At 50.7% G+C, this 23,637-nt stretch overlaps 1 protein-coding gene across 1 annotated transcript in view; it reads right to left on the bottom strand.

Moving 5' to 3' along the window:
- Positions 1-23,637, bottom strand: part of Lrp5 (LDL receptor related protein 5) — a 112,307-nt gene that overhangs the window by 16,863 nt on the left and 71,807 nt on the right. The window contains exons 9-17 of the mRNA XM_074050474.1: positions 21,460-21,749; positions 20,567-20,793; positions 19,162-19,346; positions 14,008-14,331; positions 12,334-12,533; positions 8,286-8,494; positions 6,627-6,817; positions 5,954-6,163; positions 2,562-2,687 (exon numbers count right to left, since the gene is read on the bottom strand). Of these exons, the coding sequence (XP_073906575.1) occupies positions 2,562-2,687; positions 5,954-6,163; positions 6,627-6,817; positions 8,286-8,494; positions 12,334-12,533; positions 14,008-14,331; positions 19,162-19,346; positions 20,567-20,793; positions 21,460-21,749 (1,962 nt within the window). The remainder of the gene's footprint in view (positions 1-2,561; positions 2,688-5,953; positions 6,164-6,626; positions 6,818-8,285; positions 8,495-12,333; positions 12,534-14,007; positions 14,332-19,161; positions 19,347-20,566; positions 20,794-21,459; positions 21,750-23,637) is intronic.

The following is a 23,637-nucleotide window of genomic DNA, read 5'->3' as shown; positions in this document are numbered from 1 at the left end:
AAGGATGCCCACTATCTCCACTCCTATTCAACATAGTACTGGAATTCCTAGCCAGAGCAATTAGGCAAGAAGAAGGAATAAAAGGAATACAAATAGGTAAAGAAACTGTCAAAATATCCCTATTTGCAGACGACATGATCCTATACCTTAAAGACCCAAAAAACTCTACTCAGAAGCTTCTAGACATCATCAATAGCTATAGCAAAGTAGCAGGATATAAAATCAACATAGAAAAATCATTAGCATTTCTATACACTAACAATGAGCAAACGGAAAAAGAATGTATGAAAACAATTCCATTTACAATAGCCTCAAAAAAAATCAAATACCTAGGTGTAAACCTAACAAAAGATGTGAAAGACCTCTACAAGGAAAACTATACACTTCTGAAGAAAGAGACTGAGGAAGACTATAGAAAGTGGAGAGATCTCCCATGCTCATGGATTGGTAGAATCAACATAGTAAAAATGTCGATACTCCCCAAAGTAATCTACATGTTTAATGCAATTCCCATCAAAATTCCAATGACATTCATTAAAGAGATTGAAAAATCTACTGTGAAATTTATATGGAAACACAAGAGGCCACGAATAGCCAAGGCAATACTCAGTCAAAAGAACAATGCAGGAGGTATCACAATACCTGACTTCAAACTATATTACAAAGCAATAACAATAAAAACAGCATGGTACTGGCACAAAAACAGACATGAAGACCAGTGGAACAGAATAGAGGATCCAGATATGAAGCCACACAACTATGAGCAACTTATCTTTGACAAAGGAGCTAAAAATATACGATGGAGAAATAGCAGCCTCTTCAACAAAAACTGCTGGGAAAACTGGTTAGCAGTCTGCAAAAAACTGAAACTAGATCCATGTATATCACCCTATACCAAGATTAACTCAAAATGGATCAAGGATCTTAATATCAGACCCCAAACTCTTAAGTTGATACAAGAAAGAGTAGGAAATACTCTGGAGTTAGTAGGTATAGGTAAAAACTTTCTCAATGAAACCCCAGCAGCACAGCAACTAAGAGATAGCATAGATAAATGGGACCTCATAAAACTAAAAAGCTTCTGTTCATCAAAAGAAATGGTCTCTAAACTGAAGAGAACACCCACAGAGTGGGAGAAAATATTTGCCAATTATACATCAGACAAAGGACTGATAACCAGAATAGACAGGGAACTTAAAAAACTAAATTCTCCCAAAACTAATGAACCAATAAAGAAATGGGCATGTGAACTAAACAGAACTTTCTCAAAAGAAGAAATTCAAATGGCCAGAAAACACATGAAAAAATGCTCACCATCTCTAGCAATAAAGGAAATGCAAATTAAAACCACACTAAGATTCCACCTCACCCCTGTTAGAATAGCCATCATCAGCAACACCACCAACAACAGGTGTTGGCGAGGATGCGGGGAAAAAGGAACCCTTTTACACTGTTGGTGGGAATGTAGACTAGTACAACCACTCTGGAAAAAAATTTGGAGGCTACTTAAAAAGATGGACATCGATCTACCATTTGATCCAGCAATACCACTCTTGGGGATATACCCAAAAGACTGTTACTCCAGAGGCACCTGCACATCCATGTTTATTGCGGCACTATTCACAATAGCCAAGTTATGGAAACAGCCAAGATGCCCCAGCACTGACGAATGGATTAAGAAAATGTGGTATCTATACACAATGGAATTTTATGCAGCCATGAAGAAGAACGAAATGTTATCATTCGCTGGTAAATGGATGGAATTGGAGAACATCATTCTGAGTGAGGTTAGCCTGGCCCAAAAGACCAAAAATCGTATGTTCTCCCTCATATGTGGACATTAGATCAAGGGCAAACACAACAAGGGGATTGGACTTTGATCACATGATAAAAGCGAGAGCACACAAGGGAGGGGTGAGGATAGGTAAGACACCTAAAAAACTAGCTAGCATTTGTTGCCCTTAACGCAGAGAAACTAAAGCAGATACCTTAAAGCAACTGAGGCCAATAGGAAAAGGGGACCAGGAACTAGAGAAAAGGTTAGATCAAAAAGAATTAACCTAGAAGGTAACACCCACACACAGGAAATCAATGTGAGTCAATGCCCTGTATAGCTATCCTTATCTCAACCAGCAAAACCCCTTGTTCCTTCCTATTATTGCTTATACTCTCTCTACAACAAAATTAGAGATAAGGGCAAAATAGTTTCTGCTGGGTATTGAGGGGGGGAGCGGGAGGGGGCGGAGTGGGTGGTAAGGGAGGGGGTGGGGGCAGGGGGGAGAAATGAACCAAGCCTTGTATGCACATATGAATAATAAAAGAAAAATGAAAAAAAAATAAATAAAAAAAAATAAAAATAAAAAAAAAAATAAATAAAAAATAAAAAAGTGGATTTTGCAAGGCAAAAAAAAAAAAAAAAAAAAAAAAAAGAGATGACCTGCTTGGGAGTCTGGACACCCCTGGGACTGTAATTTTAAAAGGATACAGGGCAGTGAGCTGCAAGAAAAGAGATTTAGGTCTTTGTCCAAAATCCCAACAGAAAGCACCAAAGTCACACCTACCGCCACAAGTCAGCAGGTTCTGCAGGAGCACAAGGTGGACTGGGCAGGAGCACCGTGGCGTCCCATCGCCCTTTGCAATGCAGATGTGGGAGCAGCCGCCATTGTCTCGGGTACACGGGTGGGCTGCTGCAGGGACAGAGGAAGATAGGTGGGGTCAGGCTGTGCCTCCCACTGCAGGACTGAGGAGTGGGAAGAGGCCACAACCATCGCTCGAAATGCCAGTCTGTCACTCTCTCACGTTACATGGTTGAACTATGCCTCTTCCCAAGACAGGTCTACATCTTAACCTCTAAAATCTTGTAACCGTGACCTGATTTGGAAAGGCGAGTCTTTGAATTTATAATTGAGATAAATGATCTGTTTTTGTTTTGGCAGTGCTGGGGATCCAACTCATGCCTTGTACATGCTAGCCAAAGTGCTCTACCCCTGAGCCACCCCAGCCTGAGGCAAGGGAGCTTAAGATGAGGTCAGCCTACGTGATTTGGGCAGACCCTAAATCCAACTCCAAGTGTCCTTATAAGAGGAAGCAGAAGCAAGGAAGATGCTGACACAGGAGACAGAGGCCACAGCTGTCTACAGCTACCAGAACCATAGGGGAAAAAGGACAGATGCCCCTAGAATCTCCACAGTGAATGCAGCTCTGGCAACATTTTAATCTCAGACTTCTGGCCTCCAGAACTCTGGAAGAATAAATTCCTTTCTTTTCTTTCCTTCCTCCTCCCTCCCTCCCTCCTTTCTTCCTTTCCTTCCTTTCTCTCTCTCTCTCTCTTTTTTTTGGCAGTAGTGGGATTTGAACTCAGGCCTCCCACTTGCTAAGCAGGTGCTCTACCAATGAGCCATGCCATTCCGCCATTTTTCCTTTAGTTTATTTTACAGGTAGGGTCTTATGCTTTTGTCTTGGCCAACCTCAGATGGTGATCCTGCTACTTCCATCTCCCAAGGAGCTGGACTTACAGGTGTGCACCACCATATTCAGCTTGTTTTTGAAATCAGGTCTTGCAAATTTTTTTTTTTCCAGGATGGCCTCAAACCATGATGAGAGGTTCCCAGCTTCCTGAGTAGCTGGGATTATAGGTGTGTACAACCATTCCTGGCTCTTGGGGAATAAATTTCTATTGGGTGTCAAAGGTACCCAGTTTGTGGTCATCTATTCTAGTAGCCAGGGACACTATTACACACAAAAATGGCAAAGGCACCAGGACCCTGGGGAACTCATATTCTTCTATTCAACTCCTGAACCCCAGGGAAGCAGAAGCATTGAGGTGCCTGGGGCGGCCATGCCCAGGAGAGAAGAAATGACAGGTAGCACTGCCTGTCCCTGCTCCACCCCCAAAGGAAAAAAATCAGTGTCCTCTTCCACCTCCAAGATTAGATGGGTTTTGTTATTGTTGTTGTTTCTGTTTGTTTTGTTTTTTTGTTTTTGGGTTTTTAAAGTGGTAACTGGGCTTGAGCTCAGGGCCTACACTTTGAGCCACTCCACCAGTCCTTTTTTTGTGATGGATTTTTTTTTTTGAGACAGGGTCTCATGAACTATGTCCCTGGGCTGGCTACAAACGCAATCCTCCTGATCTCTACCTCCTGAGTAGCTAGGATTACAGCTGTAGGATTACAGGCGTGAGCCACCAGCATCTGGCTTGTTGTTGTTTTTGTTCTGCTTTAAAAACAGGGTCTCACTATGTAGCCCAGGTTGGCCTTGACTTCAAAATCTTCCTGCCTCAGTCTCCTGCATGCTGGAATTATAGGTGTGCACCACCACTCCTGGCCAGGATTGTGTGTTCTTATAAACCACAAGAGTCATGGTTTAAAGCAGAGGTCAGCAACCTTTTTGAGTAAAGAACTACAAAGTGCATAATTTTTCCTTCCCAGACCATTCATGGCAGTCTCTCTCAGCCAGCTGCAACACAAAGGCAGCCATAGGTGATACATACATGCATGGATGGGCATGGCTGAGTACAAATAAAACTTGACTTACAAATAAGGTAGCAGACTGAATTTGGTCCACAGGTGGCAGTGGGACTGCCCTGATTTAGAGTTTGGCAGTGGGATCTTACTGGAAAGTCCATAGCCCACATTTAAGCAGGACAGCTTATCAAAGTATTTCCTGCCCTCACCAAGAACAGGGAAATACTTATGTGACCTGGGACATCTCACATGAGCACGTGTAGGGATGTCCCCCCAGTGTCCAACAGATACCTCCGTTATCTGGATCCAGCAAGAACCCACAGGACAGAAAACTAGTGGCTCACAGTCAACACAGAGGTGACCAATTCACTGCCTCAGAGTTCACGCCAGGCTCTGAGCAGGAAGCCCAGTGGCCTCAGTCCCATGGAGGTGTTTGTACTTTACACACTGTTCTATTGAACTTGTGGGTTTGTGAACCCACAAGGGTAAGCTCAGTCTGGTGACTGAGCCACAGGCCCTGGCCTCAAACCCAAGCCTGAACTGGTGATCCACGTGAGAGGGGCACATGAACACCATCACTGAGCCACCTTTCTCAGCTGGACAGTGGAATCACTGTGAAGTAGCACACAGGACATACTGACACCCTGTGTGCAGAGACTGGAGTGCCAGAGACAGGACGCAGCTAAGGAGGCAAAGGAATTACCAGGAGCGACTCAGATGATGGAAGGGAGGGAAAGGAAAGGAAGAGAAGGGGACCCTCCAAGGTAGTGGCACAGCAGTGAGGGGGCTGAGGCAAGGGGTCAGCAGTTTGAAGGGGCAGCCTTGTTCCTGAGGCTGGTAAATTCATGGTAAGCAAGGGCAGGAGATGTTTTCAACATGGAATGAAACCTCTAAAACCATGTGCCAAAATAACCCTTTTCTCTTTAGATGCTGACCACCCAGGCACTTGTTACAGTGATGAAAAGCTAACAAGGGGCTAACATAGGACGAGGGGAGCGGGGCCTAGGAAAGGAGAGGATTCACGGAGACAGCCAGAAAGAAAACGGGCTGGTCCTACCATCAACACCCTGAATGAGCTTGGAAATGGATTCTTCTCCACAGCCTCCCACTATGAGCCCAGCCTAGCTGATGCTTTGCTTCTGCTCCCAGGAGATCCTGAGCAGAAAAGCCCAGTAAGCCATACTATGGGTGCATTTTTGAGCTATAGAAGACGGGACATGTGGGTTGTTTTAAAGCCCTACACTGTGTTGTGCAGCATACAAAAGTGACTACAGAGGCCCTGGGATATCTGGACACTTGCAGCCTTCAGTGCTGAGTCTCTGCTGGTGACATTCAATGTCCAGCTGAGCCCAGCACCTCTGGGGACATATAGGTTTTACACTGGCCACTCATCTGTCTCCAGGATGGCTGGTTCAGGGGCCACTGTGCTTTGAGCAGATGCCACCCTTCCCAAGGGGACCCTGCCCCCACCGCTGCCCACCCTCACATACAGAACTCCTCCAGGCTGACTTCCTCCACAGCATGGATGCCCGTGAGGTGGGCAACACGGCCCTGGACACGAGTCCGCTTGCCCCCGGTGGTCTTCTCCACACGCTCGATCATCTGCTGCTGGCGGTCAATCCAGTAGAGGTGCCTGCCGAGCACAGCCAGGCCCACGGGCTGCACGATGTTCGCGTCCTCCAGGGTCAGGCGGTTGGCCCCTGCAGGCAGGATGGGAGCCTCCTGAGTGTTAGCTGGCCTCAAGAGCTTGGCCCATACTCAGCTCAGGAGACAGAAGCTTAAAGAGAAGGCCACCAGGGATGCCGGGGCCAGAAGCTAGGGCAGCTCCCCTGGAGTCTGGCTTTCCTTGGGGTCAAGTCCTATGGCCCTGACTGTGGTCTCTAGTCACTAGCCCCTGCAAACACAGTGCCGCCCTCCCCCAACTTGATTAAAAAAGTTAAGACCTAAGCCTTCTGCTGAGCACTGACTAGCTTCTCTGCACCCCAGGGCTCATTTGGGAACCAACCCTGGACCTCATGAAACATGTACACCCCCTAGCACACTGCCAGGCTCACAGCAAGTCTAGGACAGGGTGGCAGCTGCCACCCTTACTGGCGTCCACAGGAAGGTCACTGCTGCAGACTGCCAAGGGACCCAATGACCAGAGAGGTCCCAGGCACGTACCTGACAGGTCACAGCTTTCAATGCGCTTCAGGTCTGCATCCACCCAGAAGAGCTTGCCTAGTGTGTTGTCCACCACAAGGGCCACAGGGCGGATGAGGCCTGCGGTGAAGAGGACCTCGCGCTCCGTGCCATCCAGGGCTGCGCGCTCAATCTTGGCTGCACGATCCTGCATGTTGGTGAAGTACAGGTACCTGGGAAGGCAGTGGGTAGACAGCAGTGAGTGAAGGACAGGTGCAGGGAAATCCCACTGTCATGCCTTCTCAGCCAGCACTGAACTTACAGAAGCACCAGAGTCCCTGACCTGGAGCATCTGATTGGACAGCTCCAGCCTCTCAGAGATGGCCCCAAAGGCTGCTGGTCAGCCCTATGCTGGGAGGAGTATGGCGATCTCAAATTCATGTCCATTCCAGAACCTCAGGATGTGCGAGCTTCCTCATAACCAGGTCTTTGCAAATGTAGTTAAAGGTAAGGTGGGCTAGGGTGGGCCCCAAATCCAGTGACAGTGACTTTAAGAGGGACAGAGAAGGCCGCAGAGACATAGGTGGTCAATGTCCAGCAAAAGGGTAAAGGGGAATGATGTGACCACAAGTCAATGGATACCTAGGTCCACTGAAGCTGTAAGACTGTCCACCACTGCTTCAGAGGGAATATGGCTCAGTCAACACCTTGATGTGGGACCTCGGGGACTGTGAGCGAATACCTGATCTGAGCTGAGTTCTTACAGTAGCCTCATGACACCAGTCGTATCTCTATATGGCTGTTAATCAAGGAGACTGGCTCACTCGGCTCCTCACCAGCCACCTTGAGCAACGAGGACTTCTGCTCAAGAGCCCCTCCATGCACTGGAGAGACTGGCACTACTGTCCTCGCCATAGACAAAGACACTGGTCTCTGGGGTACTGCATCACCTGCCTGAGGTCACCTGGGTAATAAATGCCAGGGTAAGGACTTGCACTCAAGTCTTCCTGCCCCAGGACCTGTGCTTGCTCCTGCCAGCCCTGGGCACAAGCACCACCCCACATTACCTCGCCCAGGCTAACACCATCTTGCACATCAGCCCCACCATACTTAAAAGAAGGCCACCGTGCTCCTACCTCAGGCCTCGGCATGCTCAGCTTTGTTTCTGAGCTTCGTGGTATGTGAGTTTAGTTTCCCCACTGCCCTCATTAGTTACTCCCTGTCACCACATCTGGGTGCACCCCCGCCACTAGAGACTGTGAGGACCTTCCAGGAAGGAAGAGCTGCCCAGAGCACCCCAGTATGGGAGGTGTGAGAGTGAAGAACCAGCCTCCAGCTGGGGCTCCAGGGCGCAGATTCCTAAATAGGGTACAAGTTGGACAGATTTGTACAAAACCCTGAATTGGAGCTCAGGTCCTTCCTACCTTGTCTTCTTTGTCCTTCCCCCAGCTTCCCACCCACCCTGCTCTCGGCTCAGCTTGGCTGGAGACTGTCTCCGCTGCCCTGTGCAGCTGTGGCTGACTTAGTGTTCCCAGCTCTGTTTGGACTCCTGATCTTGGGGTCCTGGGAAGTTGGGGAACCACTCGGGGCTCTGAGAGCTGGGTATCACAGAAGGGTCACAGGGCCAGCGAGGGGCCGGCATGCCTTAGCAGGGTGCAGCACCCTCACCCTGCAGTGTCCATCTATCCTGTGGCCTCCTACCCTCGCTCAGCATTGACAGCGATGGCCCTCGGCTTGTCACGGTCCCCTCGCAGCACCACGCCCACGGCGTCGCCATCCAGCCTGTGGACATTGATGGTGTTGGTGGCCTCGCACGTCCAGAACAGCGTCCGGCTGTAGATGTCGATACTGAGGTCGTGCGGCTGCCTGTCGGGGCTTTGGCTTTGGCCCGGAGAGGTCAACACAAAGGGCTGTAAGGGGAAAAAAAAGACAAAACTCGCGCCAGCAGCCCCTGCACCCTGCACACCCGCTGGAGAGAGCACGAGGGAGGGCAGAGGTCACGGTCCTGAAGGCCCCAGCTGTGTGTCACCAGACTGGTGGCCAACCTATCCCTACTCGTGCAGGAGGCCGCCTGTCAGCTGGACAGGCCCAGAACCACTCAGGACAGCTTCCCTCTTCCTTTCCATGCCCAGCAGACAGGCTTTGGCTTAACATGGTCAAGCCTCGTTGTTCTTTTAATTTAGTGGGCCAGGAAGGTAGGTATGAGGCCAGAGGTCTACCGCTCAGAGCCCTTTCCTCAGAGGGAGAAGGCAAAGGGTACAGTGCCGGTGAGAGGCCCACGGCAGGTGAACACGCAGGACAGTTAGAGGCCTGGCACGGGTGAGGTGTGCAGGGTAGATGAGGTGTATGGGGCAGGTGAGGCTTGCAGGGGAGGAAAGGGTGCTGACAGGTGGAGGAGGCAGGTGAGGGTGCAGGAGGTGGGGACAGGGTAGGTGGGGTGGGGACAGGTGGAGTGCTAGTAGTATCGCGCAGGATGCTCGGGCAATCCACGCTTCCCAGCACTTCCTGTTGCCACTTTTCATTCTGCCCACTTTCTAAGTCTTTACCCAAAGCCCAGCCTGACCTGTGCCATTGCTAAGGTCTGGTCCAGAAGGAGGCTTGGCTCTGGAGCCCTCACAAAGTCCCTCTCAAGAAGCTTTGCTGAACTGATGCAGGTAGAAGGAAAACCCTGAGTCTCCCCATCTCACCCCATCCCAGAGGCCTGATGTGGCTGGTTTCCTTGAGTGACCCTAAAAGCCAGCCGTATTTGGGTTCTGGGTGACCTAGCCTGGTGCAAAGGGGCTGGAGCACCTGGGCTGTTCCCCCTTGCCACCACGGGGGTAGATGCCTTGGAAGGGACAGGGCCACCAGCTCTCCTCCCTATTCCCTCCTGGGTTCAGTGGGAGGGAGTCTGAGGATGGCACTCTGAGTATAGGGGCCTTGGATCACTGCTTCCAGCAGGTAATAAAACAGGAACCTCCACATGGCGAGAGGCTTGCAGCCAAAAAGCAGCCCCTTCCCCAGGCCTGGCCTCATGGAGCCAGCTGGAAAGGGTGCCCCCAAACATACACCACCTGTGGCCTATCACTGGCTCCAGGTGTATGGCTTCATCTGAACTTGAGCCTCACTTTAAAGGACCATAGAGCCTTTGCAAGTAATTTCCATGACCCACAGAGCTGTGGGCCCACCACAGCACAGTACCAACTCCTAGGGGCACATTTTCTCCCCAAAGCTACAGAGCTCCTGCCAGAGTCCTCAGCCTGTGTAGCAATGGACCAGAAGAGAAGCAAGACTGCAACTACTCCAGCTGAATCAGAGTTGGGATCCCATCATCGGGACAGTCATCTGAACAGGTACGTGGTAAGCTACACACTGTCCTCACCCCTTCCCAGGTAGACACAAACAAGTTAATACCCCTTTTCCCTTGCCAAAGGGACATGCTCATGGCAGAATTAATTCACCAGGGCCGAAAGACAGAAGCAGCCCAACATCCCCGATAAGCAAAATGCATCCATCTGTACAACAGAGAATGACTCAGTCAAGGAACTTCTAGTCCATGCTACGCCATCAATGCACCTGAAGACATTATGTTGAGTGAAATAAACCAGTCACAAAAAGATGCATCCTGTATGATTCCACTTGTGTCAGGTCCTGTCATTTGTCAACAGAAAGTAGGACCAGGTGTCAGGGGTTAGGGAGTTAGCGTTTAACAGGGACAGAGGTTCAGTTTGAAGAGAGGAGAAAGTTCTGGATGTGGACAGTGGTGATGGTTATAACAGCGTGAACGTGATCAATGACCCTGAGATGTGTATTTGCCACAGTAAAAAAAAAAAATTAATAGAAAATGAAACAAAACCTTAGCCAAGACTGGGTGTGGTGGCTCACACCTGTAATCGCAGCTACTCAGCAAGTGAAGGCAGGAAGACCATGGTTTGATGCCAGTCTGGCAAAAATCAGCAAGACCTTATCTCAAAATCAAGTCAATCCCAGGCCCAAAAAAAGAAAAAAGAAAAAAATATATATATATATATATACATATATCAAAAATAAGTCAAGGGTGGTGGCCCATGCCTGAGGTTCCAGCTACTTGGGATCATAGTCAAAGACTGGCCCACAGTCTGGAGGTGTGACTCAAGTAGGAGAGCACCTGCTGAGCAAGCACTAAGCCCCAAGTTCAAACTCCAATACCACCCAAAAGAAAACACCACCATGAAAAAGCACAAACCTTGCCTGAAAAAAAAAGGCAAAAAGGCAAGGGGTGTGGCGAGGCCCTGAGTTCAAACCCCAGTGCTGTAAAAAAAAAAAAAAAAAAATCACAGCTACAGAGGACAGAGTATTTAAGCATTTCCAAATGAAGTGGCCCCAGAAGCTGTTCTCAGAGCTTCTTCCTCAAAGTCCATGTCACTGTCCCCCACCTCATCCCCCCACTGCCAGACACCACAGAAGAGGCCTCTCCATGGGATCACAGGCAATTCAGAAAACTCAGGAGCTTTCTCAGTGGGAAGACAAAAATCCATCAATTAACACTTCCCTCTCCAAGGCACTCAAGGTGACTGTCACCTGGACCAGAGAGATGAAAGAAAGCTGTGGTTTCCCTTAGTTCCACAGAGCTGCCAACTTCAACCCAACTGAAGGTCAAGCAAGGACGCAGGCCTTCAACTACAGCTGGTTACCTTACGGGTACCAAATTTATTTGCCAGGGATGCCCAGCCTGTCTGAACCTCACTAGCCTCACTAGCTGCAGGGTACAGCACGAAAAGTCTACTTTACAGCCGACACCATTTGCAAACCCTGATGGAGTACTCCTCAGTGTCACTGTCATAAAGTTCTGCGATTTTACCATAACCACAGACGCTCCTACACTGACCGCCACAGTGAGAATGAGACCGCTTGGCTCTGCGGCTTTTCTAAGGGCATCTTGGGAACAGTGCAGCCTTCCTAGGCTTGACCCGCATTCCTGCAGAGGGGTCAGGTCTGCTAGCTTTGCAAATTTGTCCCAACGCCACGATACATCGGGGGACAATTCGAGCACAACACAGACTTTGCATTTGCTCACGTACAATCCCATTCATGAGAAACAGGGAGAAGGTGGCGCTGAGCCCCATGGGAGTGATAACACACCTCCGCCCACATGCTGAGTCACACCCATCCACACCCGCGGTGAGAACGCTCTGCCCACTTCATACAATTCTCCTTCTGTCACTACACAGCAGCCCACAAGCTGCAGTCCTCCCAGTGCCCACGGCCACGGTCAGCACAGGCCTTGAGGGCCACGCTCACAGTGGCGTTCTTCTGTAGGCGGCAACAGCGCATAGAGGTGTAGGAGCCAGAGGGAGCTCCAGAACTTGTCATGCCCCTGTGTCAGGCCCTACACCCCTTTGTCCCACAAGCTTGTCATCTCGGCTGTGTGGTTGTACAACACGGCGACTTACAGAAGCCCATGTAATTGTATTACAGCAGGACTGGTTATAAACTAAAGGACGCTATGAAATAAAGAACACCTTGGGAAAGCAAAGTCTCAGGGGTTGACGCCCCACACCCCAAGACTACTTCAACAACCGGGAAATCCAGTTTCTCTCTTCATCAGCCTAGGGTTTCCCAGGCCTGTGATTACACATGCAATTACATAAACAGAGTCTGCATCACTGTTTACCCCAAATCCTGCTCAGTGGTCCCCCTCCCCGCTCAGAAAACGGGGTGGCGGCCTGGAAGCCACCAGGGTAAGCTCAGGCCGGAAGCTTCGCCACAGCCTTCCCACAGGTGCACCTGCCTGGGTCCCATCATCCTTGGCTCGCTTGATGTTCTGACGCCCATCCACCCAGTAGATGAACTTGTCCAGTGGGTCGTAGTCGATGGCCTTGACGTTCCTCAGCCCATGCAGGGGAAGGATGAGGTCTGGGCTGTGCTGGTCATCAGGGATCATGCGGCTGATTGCACATTTCTGGCTGAACAGCAAGAAGGTAGAGGGTGCTGGAGGGAGACAGACAGACAGAGGGCTGTGTGGAAGCTGGGAGGCAGGAGCCAGATGGACAGCACTCCACTTCCTTCTAGGAACAAACCAGCACATGCACCACTATAGGGAAGACCAGATGGATGCAGAGCTGTTTCCCAGGGTAGATGATGGGAATTTTACTCTCTGTGCTACATATTGCTCCAAAGAGTGTTAATTTTGAAATAATATACAAGCTGGAGTGTGGCTCGGTGGTAGAGTGCTTGCCTAGCATGCATGAGGCCCTGGATTCCATCCCCAGAACCAGAGAGACAGAGAGAGAGAACAGTGACAGCGGGGGGACACTCCTCAAGAGAGCTGGGGACTGGGAGGGGCCGGAAGGAACTGGAATGTCCACATGGCATCTCTCGGTTCACTGACGTGACAGCCAGAAGCACCTGCTTTCAGAGAGACCATGACATACATGGCACCCCTTCATGGCAGAGAGTAGAGTTCAGAGACTCAGAAGCCCAGTTTAGACCTGTGGTGCTCAGAAGCATGGAGGCCACTGGATACAGACACTGTCGGGGGTGCGGGGGCATGTCTGAAATCCACATTACTGTCCCAGGTCTGCAAACACAGGAGTGGGGACCCCAAGTGAGGTATCGCCTCCTGCACCTCCACCTGCATGGCCTGAAGAACACCAGGCCCCAGAGAGCCAGGCTCTGGCTACAGGTGCATTGTACCCTAACTCAAGCCTCAAGTAAGCCACCTGCCCTTTCAAACCTCTGGTCCCCATGGGGACAGGCAAGACCAGTCCTGCCATGCCCAGAACTGCAGAAGCTCAGATGGGGCCTTGATGACAGGGAGCTGTGTCAACCACCAAGTGCAGAGGCTTTGAACTGAACCTGACTCCCAGCTGACGTCAGAGAAGGACCTGCCTCAGGGCCACCTGTATTGCTCAGTCTCCCTACCCTGCTTGCCTTGTCACAGAGCCCCACTTAATGGCTACAGGAGCTGACACAAGGCCAGCAGCAAAGGGTCAAGAGCAGGGACTCTGGAGCCACCCTGGCTCCCACCTTTCCAGCTGTGTGGCCTTGGGCAGGTTACTACATAACTCTGTGCCTCAGGTTCCTTGTCTGTGAAATGAGGGCTAGGAGACTTAAGAGCTCTGTGAAAAGCACTTTGGACAGGGCTGGCAATGAGAGCAATGCTCTCCTCCAGTGACAGGTTTCACATTCAAAGATTCTCCCACAGAATCTGCTGGCTGAGGACTAAGTCCGTTTAGTTGTGTCTTGATGAAGCACAGGTCCTTCATCCAGCCTGGACCTCCAGATAGAATCATCGAGTTTGTGCAGTGCACAACTTGCCAACCATCCATATAACAGATGCACCCCTACATAAAAAGCTCTTTTCAACCTCAAACCTCCACCCCTACCTCCTGCCCCACCGCCCATGCTGGCTAGATCTAAAGTGGGACTGAGGTGCGAGAGGAGGGGAAACTGAGGCACTTACGGCTGCAGTTGCGACTACTGGGGTCCAGAGTGTAGTGTGAAGCACAGCCGCAGCGGTGGCCTCCTGGGATGGCAAGGCACAGCTGCCCGCACTGGCCATTGCTGTGCATGCAGTCATTGAGGCCATCCTGGCGGGAGGAGTGGAACACCAGGATGTCCATCACGAAGTCCAGGTGGCCCTGGATGAGAGTGCGGTTCCGGCCGTTGGTCTTGTCAGCCCGCTCGATGCTGTGCAGAGTCCAGTCGGTCCAATAGATGTAATCGCTGTACTGTGTCAGGCCGAAGGGGTGCGGGAGGTCATCAGCGATCACGATCCGGTCTTGACCTGCACAGGGACACAGCACACACAGTCAGCAACGGCGCAGTCAGGACACTGAGCTCACGCGGAGACCACAGCTGACGGTGAAGCTTTGACAGCACTGGAAAACAGGTAAGTGCACCAAAGCCCAGTGTGCACCTGTCCAGCAACCCCACTCCAGGGTGGATGTGCACGGAGCATCCTCCCAACAACACAGCCAAGACTGCACACAGCAACCCTAACCATGAGCTGAAAAAGACCAAACGTCTAGTCCAAATGGTGAGTGGTGGAGTCTGCCCACAGTGGAAATGCCAGAGCAAGACCCCACCTCCAAAATCACCAGAGCAAAATGGATTGGAGGTGTGGCTCAAGCAGTAGAGAACCTGCTGTGCAAGTGGGAGGCCCTGAGTTCAAATCCCAGTGCACAAAAAAAAAAAAAGAAGAATCACACACAGGACAAATCTCAGTCACTGGGTTGAGGGAAAGAGGTCAGTGTAAAAGCAGGATCTATAGGAAGTTCTAGAACAGTAACTCGCATCTGGTACACAGAGATGGAAGTCAGGGCAGTGACTGCCCCTGGGCAGGTTTGAGGGATAGCTGGGAGGAGCATGAGGGAGACTTTGGGGCCTACCTTGCCCTGGGTGAGAGCTACATGGATTGTTTGTACACACGTATCTGCATGTAAAAATTCTTCAACTTCCTCACCTGAGATTTTTGTGCTTTGCCACGTATATGTTACACTTCAGAAAAATTTCAAATTTTACCTTTCTGAAAACACCCAATAAGCTCTGGAGGTCACTGGGCCCCTGCTCCCCAACTACTCAGCAGAAAGCTGAGCCAGCTCCTTGGCCCTAGATCCCCAGCTAAAAATGATTCTTGGTTTGTGGTGCTGGGGATGGAACCCAGGGCTCTGCACATTCTAGACAGACAAGCGTGTGATCACTGAGCTGTACCAGAGCACCAAAATTAGTACTCTTAAGAGTGCCTTGTTGGCATCTATAATACTTAAATGTAGTTTAAGTACAGCCAGGTACAAGAGATGTGAATTATTTACTGAATGAATTATTAAAGAGCACTTACTACGAGGGCATTTTAATAGGTTTCCATGTTTGAATAATAGCATCTATCATTTCTTTCTGTCTCTTGCCTTATCGCTCGAAGAATTCAAGCACCATACTGAGTAAGTGTGGAGGCACGGCTCAAGTGGCACAGCGCCTGCCTGCCTAGCAAGAACAAGGCCCCAAGTCCAAACCCAGCACCGCGCACACGCACACATAGACACACAACATACCCACATACACACACACACACACACAAACATACCCATATACAAACACATACATACACACACACACATACACACACACACACACACGACAAAGTGGAGAGTGGGCACCCTGGCTTGTTTCTGATTTGAGGAAATGCCCTCAGTTTCCCCCATCTAGTGTAACGTAGGCTGTAGGTTCGTCACATTACGTTAAGTTCCTGTTTCAAGTTTCGTCTGGGTTTTTATCCTGCAGGAGTTTTGAATCCTGTCAAAGACTTTCTGTATGCGCTAAAGTGATTGTGTGATTTTTGTCCTTTTTTCTGCTTAGATACCATATATTATGCTTACTGATTTGCACGCACTGGGCCATCCTGACAAGCCTGGTATGAAAGTGGCTTGGTCACTGTGTGTCTTTTCAGTGTGCTTTGCAGGAATTTCACTGAGGATTTTTGCATCTGTGTCCATCAAATTGCTGTTGTGTCCTTGTCTGGTTTTGGTATCAGGGTAATACTGGCTTCACAGAATAAGTTTCGTAGCAATCCTTTCCCTTCTGTTTTATGGAACAGTTCAAGGAGCATTGGCTTTCTGGGGGAGTGGGGGCAGTTTGGGGTTTGAACTCAGGGCCTCGAATTTGCTAGGCAGGGGCTCTATCACTTGAGCCACACTTTAGTTGTTTTCAAATAGGTTTCTCATGTTTTTTGCCTGGCTAGCCTGGATAACGACCCTCTTATTTATGCTCCCACTTAGCTGGGATGACAGGCATGCACCACCACACCCAGCTTAGTGGTTGAGATGAGGTCTAACAGTATTTCCTGGGCTGGCCTCAAACCTCGATCTTCCCAATCTCCACCTCCCACACAGCTGAGATTACAGGCTTGAGCCACTGTGGCCAGTTCCATTTGTTCTTTAAAGGTTCTGGTAGAATTCAGCAGTGAATTTGTCCTGTCCTGGGCTTTTCTTTGTAGGAAGAGTCTTTACTGCTCATTCTGGATCTGTTTAGAGATCGTTGTTTATATTCTCTTGGTTCAGCTTGGTAGGTCACACATATCTAAAAACTTATCTATTTCATGTAGAGTTTCCCCTTTATTGGAATGTAAGTTTTCAAAATTTTCCACAGTGATCCTCTAATGTCATTGGTAGCTGTTGCAGTACTGCCTTCTTCATGACTAATTTTGTCATTTTGGGTCTTCTCTCTTTGGTTGAGTTTGGCAGAGGGTTTGTCAATCTTGTTTATCCTTTTTTTGTTCTTTCAGCCTCCATTTTGTTAATCCCTCTAGCCTTTATCTCTTTCCATCTACTGACCTTGGGTTTGGCTTGCTCTTGTTTTTCCTAAGAGCTTTCACTGGGTTGTGACTTACGTTTTTGTAAGAATACGTCAGCCATATGACTCCGTGGCTGCACTGAAAGTACAGATACCTGAGGTCCTGCAGGTAAAGCCAGGCCCCTCCAACACCAGCCAGGTGCAGAGAGGACAGTTGTCCCGCCAACTGGATGACCGGAGTGTGCCAGGCACAAGGCCACGTGCTGGGGAGAGCCAAGCGGAACAGCGCGACATTCCAGGGGAGGAAGCACGGAAGGAACGCTGAGGGCCTAGGTGTCCCTTGTCCCAGCCACACCATGGGCAAAATGTGTTGTAAGAACCTGTCCCCTCCTCTGTCTTACCTTACAGTATAGATGGTGCCAAGGCACCATGTGCTCGTGAAACGAGAACATGCTTGCCCGTGCTCATGGCACATGGGAGAAAGAAAAAAACAATGAAAATTCTGTATAGTTTAAAGTTGCAAACATTTCTGAAAAGCAAAAAAGTGAAAGAAAGCTTCAGACTTTAAAAATGAATAACATGCATTTTAAAATTATTTTTAAAACATTCAAGACTGGAAAGGACTAAGCCAAAAAGGGAATATCAGGCACCACTGAATAGTGAAATGAGACACAATTTTCTTGGTGTTTTCCTGCATTTTCAGGAATTTTCGAAGTTGATTATTTTGCCACTGGGAAAACAAAAGTTATCACATAAAGATGCCCCTGACTGACTCATCACAGACACCCCCAGGGCCTGCTGGGAGCCAGGCGGCTTGGCTTTCTGACATCATTTGACCTGGAGGGAGGACACCTGCAGGGCCCAGGCACCATGAGAGGCACTTCTATGTATTATCTCAATCCCTGCGACTCTGAGAGACAGAGATTACAAGGGAACTAAGGCACAGAAGGTAAGTGACATGGCTAATGTCACACAGCTATGAAATGGCAGGGCCCTGGAGGATCACACCCAGGCCGGCAAGACTCCAAGGTCACACTCCACACCGGGTCCACATCTGGGGCGTTGGATGGAAAAATGAACACAGAGCACATGGGCCAGGCCGGTGCCTGGGTCACTTTGATGTGCAGGGTCACGCGTGTTTCCAGGGTTCTGGCTGGCTCTCATCTGAGGCTTCCTCACTGGGAGGAGATTCCTGAGTATAACCGTTTCTAGCCACCATGGCTGTGCGTGCTGTGTTCAGTTCCTCAGTGGCTCCAGCTTCAGGTAAAGACTTTTAAACTTCCGCCCTGGGCTTTGACACCAGGACAGTCAGTGTCCACAGGGAGTGTGGCACGCTCCAGCTGGCACCAGGGTACCAGGGTTCTGGCTCCAGCTCTACATGCAGAGGACCTGTGCTGGGCCTTTCTCCATCTGCAAAATGGGCAGAACCACACCCTGCAGCAGTGACTAGGACGGAAGCCGAATTCTCTCCGCCCTGGCTACAGGTTTCACAGGCCAATGGCTCACCACTGCTCTGTGACGCCCAGGTTACAGCCAGCCAGCCAGCCCAGGACACTGAAGGCCCTGCTACCAGGGGCCAAAAGTCAGGGCAGCTTCTGTGACTGTCCACTGCAGCTCAACAGGCCATACCTCTACCTTCTTGTCTGCCATGGCAGTCTGGGGATCCAGCTGTGAGCCCCCTAGGCCTCTCCCCCTTCTTCCTTCCGTTCTCCCAATGAGGGGGGCGATTGTCTGTTCACATGGTAACCCATCAGCTGTCCTGTCATGCGGCAGCTACCAGCACTATTGCCCTCAAATGGAACAGAGCGCAGAGTCCCTTGTTCTGGGTTCAAGGCCTGCCCATGCTGCTGGTGGTGGTGGCTTGAAATAGATTTTTTAAAAACAAAAACAAAACACCTCCCTGAGCCTCATTTTTGTCCACTGCAAATGGGAGATGAGAACGCCCACCAGGTGCTGGGAACCCGTGCCCATCCTCCACAATGCAGGGCACAGAGCAGGTACGCAGCGCTGAGAGGAGACTGAGGGCTGGTCTCGGGGACAAGTCACATGATAGCCCCTGTGCCTCAGTTTCTCCATCAATGAAATCTCTGCTGTGTGGCAGTGTCAAATTCGAGTCCTGGTACAGGGATCCTTGGGACCAGGCACCCAGTAGGGGCCGAAGAAACAACTATCGTCTGGCCTGGCCCAGTACAACTAGAGCAAGGAACCTGGGGCCTGAAAGAGACAGCTTCCAGGACAAGGTGAGGCCAGTGAGCACTTGTGGCTCTGTCCACACAGGCCACAGCAGGCCAGGGGAGGAAGGTACCCCACCCAGATGCCCCACTCTCACCCAGCATGTTGGACGACTCGATCATGTTGGTGTCCAGGTCAGTCCAGTAGAGGCGCTGGTCAGTGTAGTCAATAGTAAGGTCATTGGCCCGGCCCACTTTGTCCACCAGCGTCATACAGTTGGTTCCGTCCATGAAGGCCCGCACAATCCTTGGCTTGCCACCCCACTCGGTCCAGTAGATGTAACTGAAAGGCACCAGCGCAGGGGAGGGGCAGGTCCAGTGAGTCCTTGCCCAGTGCAGGGCAGACAGGGAGGGCGAGACCACCAACATCTCCTCTGCTCAGCCTGTGCCTTCTTAGACAAAGGCAGACACTGACATGCCCCCAAGAAGCAGGAAGGGACCAGGTCCAGGCTGAGCCCTGCTGCAGCCCTAACCTCTCCTAAGCTTGCTGCTGTGATCCTGGCCTGCTTCCCACAGTGGCTTAGCTGTCAGGCAGGCAAACACCCCAGGGCAGCCTCAAGCAGGCACACAGCACAAATAACAGATCACTCAACCTGGGGACCAGAGCTAAGCTGACCAGGATGTCATAAGGGCAAACTGGAATGGACCCCCCCCCTTTCCTCAGAGCGTAGAAAGCTGGACCCCAAAGCAAATGAGGTGTGGCAGGGACCCTGAGCTGCCTTCCCCCACCACCCACCATCCCCTGAGCACTCCTTCTTCTCCTCCAGCACCCCACCCTCGTTCCAGCACTCTGGACTTGCCCTTCTGTCAAACTCGGACTTTTCACTTTATTATGCCCTCTTGAAATCTTCCCTCTCTCCCTAACACAGCATGTGCCAGGCAGGGTTCAGGTGTCTCTACACTCATCACAGATGCCTACAGGGTGGGCACTGTGCTCCTGCACAGAAGACACTCAGGTTCAGAGAGACTGCTTCCTGGCTGTCCAGCCCTGGTGCCCAGGGCAGGGCCTCTTGAGGTGGCTCTCGGGGCAGCTTGTAGGCTCAGCAGCCTGTAAGATGCTATTTCTGAACAGCCTGAAATCCATGGATCGCAAGACCGACTGCTTGGCCCTATGTTAAGGAAAGGCCCTGGACAGGGCCTGAGGGGGCATTTTTGGGTCCAATACTGTTCTAACTGACCATGGGACTTTGGATGAGTCACTTAGCTTCTCTGAGCATCAGTTTCTGTCTGATCCATCAACGCTGGAGACAGCCCAGATGAAAAGTCCAGTTCAGTGCCTGACAGCAGCTTCCATCCTCACCTTCTACTCTGACCTCAGTTTCCCCTCTGGGAATGAACTAGATGATCTCCAAGGGTCCACCTTCAAGGTTAAGTGCGAGCAGTGCAGCCCTAACCAGAGGGCCAGGTAGGCACCACCAATGTGGCCAGTTTGCATCACTGCACTGGCTGAAGCAGACAGGTGGGAGGGGCGGGGTGCACACAACGGACAGAAATGACCCCTACCCTTTGGTGGGATCCAGGGCCAGCGACCTCGGGTTGTCCAAGTCCCTCCATACGAGGACCTGCCGGAACTGCCCATCCAGCCGGGCCACCTCAATCCTGTTGGTCCCAGTGTCAGCCCAGTACAGGTTCTTGCCCATCCAGTCAACGGCCATGCCTTCAGGGTAGTCAAGGCCAAACTCGATCACGTGTTCCACTGAGCTCCCATTCATGAAGGCTCGGCTGATGGTCTGCGACAGGCAAGGAGGGAAAGTGCTGCATTTAGGAACCAGCATCTTTTGTAGACATCTAACTGTGGGACAGATGCTTGGTCACCTCAAGCAACTACTGCCCACGTATGGGATCAGATCACCAAAGGTCAGAGTTTTAAAACAAACATATGTAATGGGGCAAAAAAAAAAAAAAATTGTCGAAAGTTACTTGGAGACCAGGCATGGTGGCTTACATCTGTAATCCCAGCTATTCAGGAGGCAGAGATTAGGAAATTCAAGGCCAGCCCAGGACAAAAAAATTTAGCAAAACCCCATCTCAACAAAGAAGCCAGGTATGATAGAGCACACCAATAACCCTAGCTACATGGGAGCAATTAAATAGAAGGATATTAGTCTGAGGCCATCCCCGGACTAAAAGCAAGACCCTATATGAAAAAAAGTGGAACAGGCTAGCGGTGTGGCTCAAGTGGTAGAGCTCCTGCCTAGCAAGCATCAGGCCGAGTTCAATGCCCAGAACTGTCAACAACAACAACAAAAAATTAGGAGCACTAATATTTTATTAGCTTGAATAGTGTAACAATAAATAGTACAGTTTTTGAAAACTGTGTTCAGCCTCAGAGGCAGTCACCTTACAGGCAAGGTTCCCACAGAGAGGCTAGGCACGTGCAGGGTCACACACGGTACCTTCAGGCTGACGTCCGTCCAGTAGATGTGGTTGCTGGACACGTCGAAGTCCAGCGCGGAGGCCTCCTTGACACCTGTGAGTGGGATGGCCACATCGTTGTTGGTGGTGTCCAGGGAGACCCTATGGATGGCCGCTCTGCTGGTGAACACCAGGAAGGCCTCAGGGACAATGCAGGTCTTCATGTCACTCAGCAGCTCCAGGCCGATGGGGCAGCTGCACTTGGTGGCATGGGGTGTGAAGAAGCACAGGTGGCTGCACCCCCCGTTCCCATCTGCGCACGGGTTGGTTCCTGGAGGGAAACGCACAGCTCTAGACGCCAGAGGCAAAGGGAGGGGTGGCCGCTCGGCAGTCGTGCCTGGCTCTATCCTACTGCAGGTCATATGGGGATGGGGAGAAGCCAGCCCCGGACCATGGCAACCGAAGCTCTCCCCAGTACAGTACAGTACAGTAACAATGACAGTGTGACCATAGGGGCCTGCCGTGTGCCAGGCACTGGTCCCGAGATGTCCCCCGTTTTACCTCTCTCCACCGCCCAGGGCCATAGGAGCTAGTCTCACCCCCATTTGTCTACGGAGGAAGCTAAGGCCCAGGAGGCTTTGGAGGTAATCTGGCCAGCAACAAGTTAGGGCCCAGCTCACGACACCACCAGGCGGCCCAGCCTCCCGCCTGAGTTCCATCTGGCCCAGCCAGGATCCACGAGCCAGTGACTGGCCCAGTTGCCCTTCCTGGGACTTCAGCAACCAGCCTGCTGACGGGACTGGCTCCTGCAATTCTTCCAGAACGTTCGCTGATACCCTCAGCAACCTCAAAACTCAGAGTTGCCCAGGACGGTCAGAGGCACCTGTCTTTATTAGAGCAGAGAGAACTTAGCCTGTTCATTTATTTCGGCCAGCCTGTTTTCTCACTTGGCGGCTTTTGTGCTGTTAAAATTGGTTTTAACTTAGTGTTAAGTATGTAAGCTAAAAGAAGAGCAGTTTTCCCCATATTCTTTAGTAAATCATAACGTGGGGAGGGCAGTTTCTCAACTTTAAATCACAGTCCCCTACAGAACATTCATTTTTCCTTGTCTTTTCCTTTTTTTGGTGCTCCTAGAGTTTGAACTCATGGCCTTGCACTTGAGCCCCACCCCTGGCCCTTTTCCAAACACGGTGTCTGCAAGGCTGGCCTGGACTTTCATCCTCCAGCTAGGATGGCAAGTGCCTGCCACCACACCAGGCTTATCGATTGAGTTAGGCCTGGACTGGCCTTTAACTTGAAGCCTCCCGATCTCCACTGTCTGTTTAACAAACACAGATAATGAGAATGTTTACTTAGTTTTGTTTTATTGAATGAAACCCAGGCTGGCCTTGAACTCCTGCCTCAGCCTTCCAGTACTGGGATTACAGGTGTGTACCACTGCACCTGGCATAACTGTGTTTTTAAAGGTGATTGGTAAAGATAAACCTGTCCCTCCTATGCCTTTGCCCCAAGAGTGCAGATTGCCATAACAGTTGTCCACAGTGACAGGAGGCACAGGCTGTCCCTCAGGTCACCCATGCCACCTCACCTCCAGGGCTTTGTTCAGCTATCTCTTGTGCCAACCACACCTCTGCCTACTCCAAGCTCCATCACTTCCCTGGAATTTTAAGGCCAAACTCCCCCTACCATCACAGCTACAGCCATCCACCTGGAGGCAGAGCTAACCTGGGGCCTCTCGCCAGCCAAACTGTAAGGAACTCAACTGTAAGCACTGGTTCTCTCTATTCTTTCACTCATCCACCAGGCATGAGACTGAGCCCCTGCTCCCAGAGTCCACCCCCACCCACACATGCACACCCCAACACTGCTCTCTGCAGTGTCACCTGCAGACCTGCACTTGGAATTCTTTTCAGAATGAGCTCCTAAATGAGCTCTTCACTGGCCCTGGCTTTCAGGTAAAAGGTATGGGTTTGAGAGTTCCAGCCTGAAGACAGTGGACAACGGTCACAAACCAGCCAGACAACAAGGGCAAGGTTGAGCTGGTGAGTCCTGAGCTTGGCCACCCATTAGCTGTGTGGCCTTGCCTCCTTGCCTCCCTCTCTCCAGTGCCCGTGGGGCTGTAGCTGTGATCAGCAAACAGGTTGCCTTAGCCAGGGCCTGGCACACAGTCAGTGCTCAGCGAGGTTAGCCCTAATGATTACCAACACTGGGCAGTATGC

This window comes from Castor canadensis, chromosome 1 (genome assembly GCF_047511655.1).
Source record: "Castor canadensis chromosome 1, mCasCan1.hap1v2, whole genome shotgun sequence".
Taxonomy (NCBI): Eukaryota; Metazoa; Chordata; class Mammalia; order Rodentia; family Castoridae; genus Castor; species Castor canadensis.
The sequence above is the reverse complement of the archived record's forward strand: the minus strand, read 5'-3'. Positions and strand labels throughout refer to the sequence as shown.